Source organism: Nomascus leucogenys, chromosome 6 (genome assembly GCF_006542625.1).
Source record: "Nomascus leucogenys isolate Asia chromosome 6, Asia_NLE_v1, whole genome shotgun sequence".
NCBI lineage: Eukaryota > Metazoa > Chordata > Mammalia > Primates > Hylobatidae > Nomascus > Nomascus leucogenys.
In genome coordinates, this window is record NC_044386.1 from 61065448 (window position 1) to 61078215 (window position 12768).

A 12768-nucleotide genomic window follows, 5' to 3' on the forward strand; every position below is an offset into this window, starting at 1 on the left:
TTTTTAAGATGTAAAAGGTTTATAAAGCAAACAAATCACAGTAAGCTAAAGTTAATTTTTGATTCAGGGGGTACATATGCAGGTTTGTTATAAGGGTATATTGAGTAATCCCAGATCCTTTTTTATAGTCACCGCTGCCACCCCCCACCTCAGCCTGGGAGGTGCCCAATAGCCACTGACTCCAGGGCACTGGGAGGTGCCCAATAGCCACTGACTCCAGTGCCACCTCCCCGACCAGGGAGTAGCTGTGATTAGAGCACATTTGGGTATGATGGACTGTGGACAGACCTGGCTAAGGGGTCTAGAACTGGAATAGATATTGGCAGTGTGAGAAGCCTGGGGGGCTGGGAGTGGAGAGGATCCCGGATGTGGGATTTGCCTAGGCAGAAAGGGTTTTACAGCAAGCAGGCTGTTCAGGGCCGGGTTACTTGTGCAGGGAGAGGCCTTGGTTGAAGACATGGGGCTGAGGAGACAGTCAGGAACACTTGGACTATAGGTATCCCTAAAATGTGTGCCAGTGTCCGTCTGTGTAAGACATAGGTCATAAGGAATGGGGTGGAAGAATCTAGAGGTGTAGAAATGTTGGATCTGCCCTGAATAGCTTATAGTTTGGTTGGAGAGATAAAGGGCCAGCCCATAAATTGCTGCCGATAGGCAAGATATGGTCAGGTCCATTAGGTGGTTGATACCATCTCTTCTCTGCAGCTTGCTGCAGAGAAGGGGACAGTATGCAAAGAGGAAGGATCTCTTTCTTCCTAATAGGCATTAGGGAAGGCTTCTTGGAGATGGTGGGGCTTCAGCTGGCTTGGAAGAAAGGCTAGGCTTTGAAATGTGGAGGTAGGAAAGAGGGAAGGCATTCCTGACCTGGGGTGGGGGCATTCTTCCTTACCTGTGCAAACAAAGGTAAGGGGGCTGGAAAGTTCAGTGTATTTTAAGGGAATGGTGAGAAACCGTCTGGATTGGAGGGAGGCTTCTGGTCTGTAGAGTGAGGCATGCAAGCTGCAACCTTGGAAGGCCCACCAGATCTGGATGTACAGGATGGCATAGAGGTAATGAGGCCACACTTGAGGTCCCTCGATGGGAGGGTACAGGAGTGAAAAGGAAAGGAGAGGTGACCTTACATAGCCATTTATAGTGAGCACCATGGCGTTAAGCTTCTGAAAATGCCAGGATGGTTGCCTCATCTTCACAACTAGGGATCTTGGAGACAACTGGGTCCTCTGACAGCCAGGCTGGATATGAAGGAAGACAGGCTCTTTAAAGAATAGAATGTGGCCTCTAGGAGGCTGTTTATTAGGAAGAGAAGATTGTGGTTTAGGCCTCATTCCAGGTCAGCTGGGCAATTCTCTCAGGCTTGCCATCTTGTGTCCTGTTTTCTTCTACTTCCTCAGTGATGTGGACCAGGGGGTGGGTGCCCTGGGCCATGGCCAGGGGGAGGCCCGCAGGGCCCTGGACCATGGCCAGGAGGTGGCCCACCGGGCCCTGGGCCATGGCCTGGGGGTGGTCCGCAGGGCCCTGGACCATGGCCAGGAGGTGGCCCACCGGGCCCTGGGCCGTGGCCAGGGGGTGGCCCGCAGTGACCTGGAGGATGGCCATGCCCCCCACAGTGGCAGTGCCCCTGTGGAAAGTCAAATGAACAATGTCAGAGTCAGAGGTCAGGGCTAAGTTTACCTGAGTTCAACTCTCCCTCACTCCACTTCCCTGGGGGACTCAGGATTTCTAGGCAAGTAAGGAGTTGCGGTGGAGGGCTGGGGGCATGGGTAGCATGTCCCGTGCCTTTTGTCTTGGTGAGGCCAGAACACTGAGCAGATAAAAGGCGAGCAACCTAGATTTATTGGTTTCTATTCTTTGAGCCAAGATATGACTCCCACTCCCTGGACCTCGATTTATTTTATTTGCAACTAAGAAGCAGAATTATTTCATCTTCTCCTTTCTCTCACCCAGGAACCCTTGCAGAGTGATTAGAGGCTTTGCCATGCTAGGAACTGCAGGCTCATTGTACTTAGGAGCAAGGATGAGGCTGGAGGAGGCTACAGAAGAGCTCTTTGAAGGCCAGGGGCAGGGGGAGACAGGAGGCTGGGTCAGGGGAGATGAAAGAGCTGAGGAGGGAAAGAAGGAAGACAGTTGGAGGATGAGAAGACAGGGAGGGTAGGAGGTGGCAAGGTGAGGATGTATGTATTCTTTTTATAGGTTGTGTGTGTGTACAGGGTGTGTGCCGTATTTATATAAAATAGCTATGTTTGTGTACATGTGCATGGGTGGGTTCATATTCAAGGTTGCTATGTACACAGATACGTGCATGGAGTGCATGGTTCTGTGTACATGAGTATGTGTGAGCTCATAGCTGTTCCTGAGTGGATGCCAGACCCAAGAAATCAGGAAGAATAGAAAGTAAAGTCAAAGCTTTTCTACCTCAGCCGGAAGAGGCCTGGAAAAAGTATGGTTTAACCTTCCATCTTGGCTGGAATCATTCCTGAAGCCCCAAGGCCAGAGGAGTTTTTTTTTTTTTTTTTGCCTCTTGCCACAAGCCCAGGGGGCAGGCAAGAGACACCACCTTGCTTCTGTGGTAGGGGACTGGGGGTCTGGGGTCCTGTGGAGCAGGGTGGGGCTGTGCTCCCACTGTCCGGGCTGGATAACTCCCCAGTCTCCTTCTGCCTCCTAGGGCTTGATTAGGGCCTGGTACCAGTGGGGAAGAGGCAGGCTCCAGGGCTGGGCGCTTTCCTGTCACCATGGTAGAGCAGCCCTTGCCCCATCCAGGCTCAGTGATGCCTGGAAACAGCCACTTCCCACCCCACCTGCCTCTCCGCTTATGGCTCTTTTGTTTGGGGGTTGGCACACAGACCCAGTCCTAGGAACTGAGTCTGCTGGTGGTAGCCAGTGGGTGAGAAGAGGTGGAGGAGAGGCAGTCTCTTTTCTCTGGCAGGAGTAGGTCCTAGGGGCCCCATAGTGTGGTTGGAGTTTGGGAGCAAGCCAGCTATCAGGCGAGGCTGTAGGGGTAGCCAGGAAAGCAGAAAAGCAAAGAACAGGCGGGGAAGCAGCAGGAGAGAGGATGGGCTGCTAGGGCAGGGAGGGGATGTGAGGAAAGGAGAGAGACAGATGGGAAAACAGAGGAGAGAATGCCAGGAAGAAGGCTGCAGCCAGCAGGGGGTGGAGGAGTGCAGCGCTGCCCACCCCCCCCACCCCCCTCCATGGGGCTGCTGCCTGAGCCTGCTCCCTTCTTTTCATTTGGGGGAAGTGGTGGCTGCTCCCTGAGGGTCTAGGAAGGAGGCTGGGGGTCTGGAGGACATGACAGTGGGAGGAAAAAGGGGAAAACATTGGGGGAACTTTCTTACCTTCGGACCTGTGGGAAAGGAAGGGAAAAAAAGAAGCAGCTTTGGTCATTTGGTTCTGCAGTAAAAAAAAATCTGTCTTCTCCCTGGCACTAAGGATTTTGTGCCCACACCCCTACCCCAACAGGGCCTCTCAGACGTGGTCACTTGCCTGACAATCATTCCTTCATTCATTCTCTCAGCAAAGATACATATTGGAGGTCAATATAAGGTTCAGCGTGTGCTCAAGGGCTGGCTGAGTCCTCCTGGGTGGAGTGGTGCCAGTTAGGAGGTATGGGTTCTTGTCTCAACTCTGTCAGCCTGGAGGTGCTCCATGGTGGCCAACCCTGTCATTCACCTGATTCTTGCTTCTACCTCCAGGCCAGCAGCCCTGCCAACCTCCCCATCTGTCCTCTGCCCCTATCACGCCCCACGTATCTTGGCCCAATCTCTGCTCAGCCTCTCAGAGCTGTTTGTTGTCTCCTGTTTATGACCTTCTGTTCTCAGCTCTTGGCCTTTGCTCATGCCTCCTGCCACTTGGAAATCTCCCTGACGCAGCTGCGTGTTGCCCTCATGTAGGAAATCCACATGGGGGCCATCCAGGCTGCCCAGCTGTGGGTCCACTGGGCTCCTGCAGCACCCACCTGAGTGGTCCTGCGTGTTCTGAAGTGCCCGATTGGTGGGAATCACCTGCTACTTCTTAAAGGCTAGGACAGTCTTTTGTTCATTTCGAGGGAAGCCAATGGCACAGCTCCCAAGAGCTGGATTCTGGATTTCGACCCAGCCGCACCTCTATGGCCTTTCCCTGAGCATAACCCCTAGCTCCCCTGGGCCTCGAGTGTGCAGTGGGAGAAGCACCTACCCTTAGAATCACCTAAGAACATGAGTAAGCATGCTTCTTAAGCTGCAACGTGTTCTACAGAATATAAGGGCTTGTCTTCATTGTGGACCCCTACCACCGCCTTCATACACACACACACGCACATACATTTTTGGCACGCACTAGTTATGGCTGACTGATAGTCGCTGCCTTTACCGCTCTCCTGCTCTCCCCCTTCTTCCAATTCCCAGCCTCCCAGCCACAGTGCTTACCTGGGTGCATCTTTTTGGAGTAAGAGCAGGGAATGACACAAGGAATACCTGTGTTCAAACGGTAGCTTTTAATTTACTGTAATCTGAATTGCAGTCTTTCCTTTCTCCCTCCCAGGGATGCACATACATACATACACACACACACACACACACCACACGCACGCGCGTGCACCCTTCAAAGGATGAAAAGGAAAAAACTGCTCCCTCTGGCTTAGCTTGGCCCCAATATAGAGCTGGCACTGTAGGTGCCAGGCATGGGGGTTAAATGGACACAGCGGGTTCACCTACGTGGTGGGTAGATGGAGACACAACAGCACCATGTACCAGCCCCTACACCCCATACTCTTACACTTGCCCCCCTAGACTCACAATTGTGTGTTAATCCGATTCCGCTTGGGAAGATTTCAATATCCATTCATTTGCTAATTGTTCATGTTGTGTGCCTGCCCTGTGCCAGGTCATGGTACACCTGTCCCTACAGACTCTTGTCTTGTGTAAACATCTGGCATGGCGTGGGAGCAGGAAGCTTGGAGCGATCAGTGTGCCCAGAGCAGGGAAGGGGAGGATGGTTTGCTAGGAAAGGAATGGGGTTGGTGGCCCCTGAGGGCACAAGTGAATGGATTTTTGCCCTGGGGCACAAGTGAATGGAAAGCCTTCCATGGGGTCCTAGCTGCTTGTACCTGTCTCCTCCCACCAGGATTGGAAGGGGGTGAGAGCTTGGAGTCTGAGCCAACTTGTCATTCACCAACAAGCCGTGCTGTCATGAGATGGAGCTGCTGAGGTAACCTGGTGCCAAGGCTGGCCATGTCTTGCTTGGGGCTGGCAAGTCACAAGGGACAACCCCAGAATGGGCGCAGTGAACATACAGTACATTCCTTTTTTTTCAACCCTCAGATGGGAGTGTAGTGTGTGACGTCAGGAGCAAATACTTGACATCAGGGCTTTCTGGTACTTACAAGTTTGCTGAGCATACAAAAACAGCACCCCCAATACAACAACCCTAGCCTCTTGCAAGACGTGGCCCCCTGAACCTCTTTTTTTCTAGGGAGCCTTAGTGCCTCTTTAAAAGTTTTTTTGAGACAGTCTCGCTTTGTCATCCAGGCTGGAGTGCAGTGACGTGATCACAGCTCACTGCAGCCTCGACCTCCGCTGTTCAAGCAATCCTCCCACCTTAGCCTCCTGAGTAGCTGGGATTATAGGTATGTGCCACCACACCCAGCTAATTTAAAAAAATTTTTTTGGCTGGGCACAGCGGCTCACGCCTGTAATCCCAGCACTTTGGGAGGCCTAGGTGGGTGGATCATTTGTGGTCAGGAGTTCGAGACCAGCCTGTCCAATATGACGAAACCCCGTCTTTACTAAAAATACAAAAATTATCTGGGCATCGTGGTGGGAACCTGTAGTCCCAGCTACTCGGGAGGCTGAGACAGAAGAATTGCTTGAACCTGGGAGGCAGAGGCTGCAGTGAGCCGAGATCGCAGCACTGCACCCCAGCCTGGGTGACAGAGTAAGACTCTGTCTCAAAAAAAAAAAAAATTGTTTTGTAGAGACAAGGTCTCACTATGTTGCCTAGGCTCAAGTGATCCTCTCACCTTAGCCTCCTAAAGTGCTGGATTACAGGCATGAGCCACTGCACCTGGCCTCCTGCACCTCTTGAGCTACCCATTTTCATTGGCCTCTACTTGTACTCAAAATGTTCAGCTGAGGTCAGCCTGTGAACTATACCCATGGTCCTTCCTGCTCCCTCATCCTTTCCCTTAGTGAGTGATGAGGCTGGAAGAGACCCATGGGGCTTTGCGGGGAGGAGAGGTAAAGAAAACCTCAGGGCCCATCAGGATCTGGGTAAGACGAAAGAGAAAAGACAGTCCTCAGAATATATCTCCCCAATTCAGGCCCAGGTGTTTGAGGGACAGGAGTTGGCAGCTCTGGAAGGGACCTCATGCAATTTCTTCCACTCTCAGCTAAGCCCTGCTGCCTGGCATGGCAAAGGCTGTAAATCAATCATAACTGAAGAAGACAGTGGAAGTGCAGGGGCCCAGCCTAGGAGTGGGGACAGGGCAAATGGACAGACACACACCCCCACGCAGAGACACGGAAGCACAGGTACCAATTCAATGCGCATACACACCCAGAGAGACCCTGACCACATGGACACACAACATACCCCACAGAGACCCTACTGTCTCTAGTCAACAGCAAGCAGAGCCAGGTCCCTACCTGAGAGTGCAGAGCAGGGGCAGGAAGTCTGGGGCACTGTCTCTCCTCAGGTGTATTTGTACAGGTCAGGGAGGGGCTGGGATTGAACAGGTGCACTGGGAGGGCCAGATGCAGAAGGCTTGAGGGAATGAAGAGGGATGGGCTAACCCTCATCTGGGCAAAGGACAGTTGAAAGCAGGGTGTGTGTGTGTGTGTGATGGGGAGGCTGGGGAACAAGAGGGATGGGCTCATCCTTATCTGGGCAAAGGACAGTTGAAAGCAGGGTGTGTGTGTCTGTGTGTGTGTGAGATGGGGAGGCTGGGGAACAAGCCGTTACCAGATTGGTGTGGTAATGAGATGCTGCAGAATCCAGGCAGAAGTCCCCAATGCTGGCAAGGCTGTTTACACCAGGGACTGGCTCTGAACATTTGTAGAGTTCCTACTGAATGCCAGGCCAGGCATGCGGTGCTTCACACACATTAGTAACCCAATGAGTCCTAGAAGATGGATAGGATAATTACCTTCTTTCAGCAAGTGGAGGAATAAATAGTGACCGTAGTGGGGGACCTGGTGGAATCTTTGCCCTGGGCGCCAACCCCCAGGCATGAATCGTCAGATGTGCTGCCCAGCCCAGGGAGCTAGCCTGAGAATGGAAATTAGACACAGAAAAGGGAACTTTTGGGATGGATCTAGGCAGGCGGGGAAGGAGCCCAGGCTGCCAGCTTGCTCTGCACTCTGAAAGCCCCTTGTGGTCTGGTCCCCACTGACCCCTGTGGCCTCTGATGCCTGCCACAACCTCTTGCTTGGTGTGCTCTAGCCATGGTGGCCTTCCTTAGTCCCCAGTGCCCTTGCTCAGCTCTCCTGTCTCCCTGGATCCTTGCTCCTGATGTCTCTTGATCCCAGTGGGGACTCTGTGCTCCTCAGAGGCAGGGGCTGTGGTGGCTTCCTTCCTTCCCTCTTTCCCTCCTCCTCCTCTTCTCTCTCTCTTTCTCTCTCTCTTTTTTTTTTTTTTTTTTTTTTTTTTTTTTGAGATGGAGTCTCGCTCTGTCACCCAGGCTGGAGTGCAGTGGCGCAATCTCGGCTCACTGCAAGCTCCGCCTCCCGGGTTCACGCCATTCTCCTGCCTCAGCCTCTCCGAGTAGCTGGGACTACAGGCGCCCGCCACCTCGCCCGGCTAATTTTTTGTATTTTTAGTAGAGACGGGGTTTCACCGTGGTCTTGATCTCCTGACCTCGTGATCCGCCCGGCTTCCCAAGTGCTGGGATTACAAGCGTGAGCCACCGCGCCCGGCCATCTTTCTTTCTTTTCTTTCTGAGACGGAGTCTCGCTGTGTCACCCAGGCTGGAGTGCAGTCGCAGAAGCTCAGCTCACTGCAACCTCTGCATCCTGGGTTCAAGTGATTCTCCTGCCTCAGCCCTCCGAGGAGCTGGAATTACAGGTGCCCGCCACCACTCCTGGCTGACTTTTGTATTTTTAGTAGAGACAGGGTTTCACCATGTTAGCCAAGCTAGTCTCAAACTCCTGACCTCAGGTGATCCACCCACCTTGACCTCCCAAAGTGTTGGGATTACAGGCATGAGCCACCACGCCCGGCCTGTGGTGGCTTTCTTAGTCACCTTTATATCCCCTCAATTAGAGCAGTAATGTAACCACCATCAGGATACAATTTGGAAAATGGAGAGGAGGAAAAGAGTGATCCTTCTTTATCTCCATGGTGGGCAAGAAAGTGTTTGTGTGCCAGGTTCTCTTACAGTATCAGTTATCTCATATCGGCTCTTGGAGGTAACGGTTATGATCTTCCCCTCTTTTATAGATTAAAACATTGCCAGGGTTCAGAGACATTAAGAAATCTGCTTGAGGTCGTCCATCAAGTGTGTAGTTAGTCCCAACTGGGGACTATTTCAGTCTAGAGCCCGGGCCCCTTCTTCACCTTAGGTAATCTCTCCTTTTAGGAATGCTCTTCTGAAAAATTCCAGCCTGCTTTGCTAACATTGTTGGTCAAAGGACTTTGGTTTATGACTAGGTGGGAGGTTATTAGTCCCTTCTGCACACATTTGCTGTGGTTCTATGGGGAACCAGGACAGGGCAGGCTACTGGGGAGGGGCAGAAGTCCCTACTGGGGAGGTTTACAAAGGTGTGGTGCCTGCCAGGCTCCGGCCCACACTGTGAATGTTACCAATTGTGTCCACAGCTCACTGTGCTCACCGCCCTCACCAGCCCTCTCAGCCCTACTCTGCTTCCTTTTACCCTTCAGGGATCTTGACACTGCAACCTCTCCACCTCTGTCCTCAGCCTTTGGCAGGAAGCTGAAAGAGAGGCCTGTGGCTTCATAGACCCCTGGGAGGAAAGCAGGGGCTGAGAGGAATGCGTGGGGGCCCAGTGCTCTGGGTTCCAGGCTTGAGGCCTAAGTTCTCCATCTCAGGAATCAGGGTCTGAGCTCCAGTGGGTGCCAATCACAGAACCTACTACAGCAGCAGGCGGGCAGGGTAGTGGGGCCTTGGGTAGGCCCTGCCTTGATGGGGTGGACTGAGAAGACAGGGCGGCCTCTGAAGCCCGAGTGGGCCCAGAAACCTGTGGGAAGTGAGGAGGGCACCCACAGTGTGGTGGCACATGGGAGATGATCTGTAGCAGGGTATATGCGTTCATGGACTTTTCTCCTACCCAGTCCTAAGATTTTGAGGGCAAGCAGGGCAGGGCCTTCTCCGTGTGTGTGGCCCTGCTACATCTCAGCAGGCACTGGCCTTACAGATGATAACTGCTCACCAAGTGCTTGGGCATATTGCCTGGCTGAGAGTGGTGGCACTTCCCTGCTAGAAAGCCACAGAATGGAGAAGGGAGCTCTGTGGAGCAGGAGGAGATACTTCTGGGGTGAGGGGCTGGGATCTGGAAGAGGAGACAGGAGATCAGGGAGGGAGGCTGAAGGGTATCTCCTGGGGCAGTGGAGGCCATGAGGGGGCCCTGGGAGGTTGAGGACACAAAGTGAAGGCCCTCTCTGGAACCCCCAATGCCTGTCAGCAGAACCAGGAAGGTCTCCCTGCCTCCCGGGCTGCCCTGCAGGGTGGGGAGGGAGGCGGGACAGCCAGGCGCCACTTGGGTGGACAGGTTTTCCACAGTATGAGGCCAAAGGTACGCGCTGGAGAGAGTACTGCAGGGATGGGCCACCAGCCACAGTGATTCAGAGGCAGTTGGGGGGGCCCCGCCCTAGAGACTCCTGGGCAGGTCTCTGACCTTCATCTCCAAAGAGAAGCTAATAGCACCTGCTCTGGCTAATTCACAGGTTGCAGAGCTTGAAGAGATCCAATGGCATCATCTGTGTGAGGCTCTGGCAGTGTTAGACGTTGGAGTGCAGGGTGTTACTGTTATCAGTATGACTATCAGTGGTGACCTCTATGCCTCATCAGAGGCTCCCTTGCCCAGCCCTGCCTGCGGGACACTTCCCTCGCACCTTTGGCCTCTGGTCCCTCAGAGCATTCCACTGACAGGCCCCCAAGAGGCCCCCCTCCCTGCCTCAGCCTCCTGCAGCCCCCTCTTCCCCCAGGGTTCCGAGCATCTAGGTGTGCCTGAGACCGAGGCATGTTCCAGACTCAGGACTTTCAGTGCTAAAACCGAGACAGTTCCAGGCAAATGGGGACAATTAGTCACCCTGCTGCCCACCAGCAGGTGTCCAGGCCCGGCATTTCAGCACGCTCTCTCACCCTGGTTGCCTTTTACTGCCTAGCCACCTCTAGGCTGGGTGAAAGACCCTGAGCCACACCACTTAATGCCACTCCAGAGGCCCATGCCCTCTCCTCAGTGGCCTGGGCTCTCATCCTTCCCTCAGTCTCCTAGTCACCCTTCTCTCCATGCCTCAAAGCCACACTGGACCTTTTCCCTGCCCCAGAGATGCCGCCTCAGACCCATGTGACAAGCCTAGAGAAGGGGTAGAGACTGTCTCGCCCAGCCTTCCAGCCTCTGCTGCCCAGTGGGCAACCCTTCCCAGAGACATCAGGCCAGGCCATTCCATGCCTGACTCTGTGAGCGCCCCCAGGCCTGAGCGCTTAATGCTCCCTCTCCACTGTGTCGCACCAGCCATGCCAAGGCTCTGAGTCCTCCTAAAGGCTCTCCCGCTCACCTTTTCCCCGGACACCCCATACCCTGCCTGGCCCAGATTCCTCCCTCCGGTATCTGGACACAGCCTCCTAACTGCCCCCAACCCTACCCCTGCCCTATGCGACCCATCTAGACCACTCTGGCTTCAGCTTCCTAAACAGTGGGGTGGCCTCATCAGCAGCTGCTGTAAAACTTTCAGCCCCTCTGGATGACTTCACTTCCTCAGTCTACCTTCCAGTGCCTCCCCAGTCTGGTCTGTACCTTCCTAACCTAATGTCCTCTTGCAGGTAAAAGCCACCGCCACTCCCCTGCCTCCTGCGATCCTGCTATCTCCCATGCATTCATGGAATGCCCTCTCCTCCCATCCCCCTGCCTGAATCTTGCTCATCCCCTTGAAGCTCATCCCCTTCTGGAAAACTCCCTGGTGGGCCTGAGCCCTGTGCTGGCTGGGCCTCGGGCCAACGCAGCCTGGTGTTGGCAGGTGCCTCTGAGGTCTTTCCCTGCTGGTTCCTGCATCGCCTTGGCCAGATGAAGCACACAGTAGGTGCTCTGTTCATGGCATGGTGTGGGCAAGTCCCAACAGGGCAGCATTCAGCCTCTGCTCGTGGACAGCTCTGGGCTGGGGGTCAAGGTGGGGCTTCTGGGAAAACACAATGAATCCCCTTTGCACCATGAAGATCCAATGTTGGTGCATGGGAACAGAACACCAACAAATAAGGGAGACCTCAGGGGCTCAGGTCCACGCCAGCGTTCACTTCCTATTACTGGGTCTGACGCTGGAAGGTTCAGGATGCCCCAGCCCTGGATATGTCCTGGAGAGCAGAATGGAGGAGTGTGTCCTTGGTCCAGCTTTCCTTCTGCTTCCAATGCCTCAAAGGACTTCAGCCTGGGCCCCACCTTACTCTGGCATATGTGTTCTTTCTAAAGGTGTGGCCCAGACTTTGTCCCTGGCAGCTGGAGCCTGCCCAGGGCTGGTCCCTCCAGCCCCACCTCATGCAGTCTTGAGTTCTCCCCACCCAAGACCAGGCCTGGCCTGACCACACCTCAAGTCCTGGGAGCCAGGACAGGAGTTTTCTTGAGACAAGAATCGCCATGGTGGGGCAGGGAGGGAGGATGGGTTTGCAGGAAGGGAATGCTATGCTTCAAGCCACTCTCTGGCCCCTTTCCCTCTGGAGGGTCTCCCTGCCTAGTAGCTGAGCTCTCATGCAATCCAGCCTGGCTCACTCTCTTCCTCAATACCCACACACCTAGGGCTGGCTAGTGGCACCAGTGACCTCTAAGGGCTCGGCCCTCCACCAAGAAGAAGGGTTCCCGAGCACTGGGATGTGATCCTGGAACTGGGCCTGGGGGGATCCAGAGGCAGGTAAAGTGCAGGGACTGCTTCCAGAAGCACCAGTGCTGGCTGGAGAGAGATGGCAACCAGGGCCTGGGACTTCAGAGGGGACAAAGAGGGACAGGGAGGACTCCCTCGAGAGGGTGTGCTGGGCAGGAGACCTGAAGGGAGGTGGCTGAGGGAATGCCTCAGGATCTGCCCCACCAGATCACAAATGGTCTCCATAACCCAGAAGTCTTAATGTGTTCAGGCCCCAGCAGGCTGGTAGGAGGCAGCCTTTGGGCCTCTCAAAGGGTGCTGGGGAGGTAGCATCCAGAAGGTGGCCATCAGGAAGTTACCCGAGGCAAGAAAACTGTTTTGAGCCTTACTCTGGGCACACTTTGTTCCAGATATGGATGGTTACCCATGTTATTTCATTTCCTCTCCAGATGATTCTGTGAAGCAAGTACACCTCATTTTATAGATGAGGGCCAGAGAGAGAAGGGACACAGCCAGTAAGGGGTGAAGTTCATTTGGAATCCACCCACCCCCCCATCCCATCTTCTGACAAAGCTTAGGGTAAGGGCAGGGGCCGGCTTGCTTATGTTTCATTGATCCAGCTGCAGGGGCAGCATTCCGGAAACAGAATGAGGTCTGAGCTGTGCGGCCCTCGTGGGTGGAGCCTCTGCCAGGGCTGTGATCCCAGGGGCGCCGTGGCTCCGTGTATGGTTCGGAGGGTCTTTCGTCCCCTGCAGCCCCCTTCCCTCTTTC

The 12768-nt window shown here is 54.2% G+C and overlaps 1 protein-coding gene across 1 annotated transcript; it reads right to left on the reverse strand.

Moving 5' to 3' along the window:
- Positions 1-1256: 1256 nt before the first annotated feature.
- Positions 1257-6870, reverse strand: LOC105739894. Its single transcript, XM_030813806.1, has 4 exons — positions 6618-6870; positions 4401-4448; positions 3333-3340; positions 1257-1618 (listed from the first exon to the last, which is right to left on the reverse strand). Exons 1-4 carry the CDS (start codon positions 6846-6848, stop codon positions 1315-1317), a joined length of 591 nt encoding a protein of 196 aa, XP_030669666.1. The 5' UTR covers positions 6849-6870; the 3' UTR covers positions 1257-1314.
- Positions 6871-12768: the final 5898 nt, after the last annotated feature.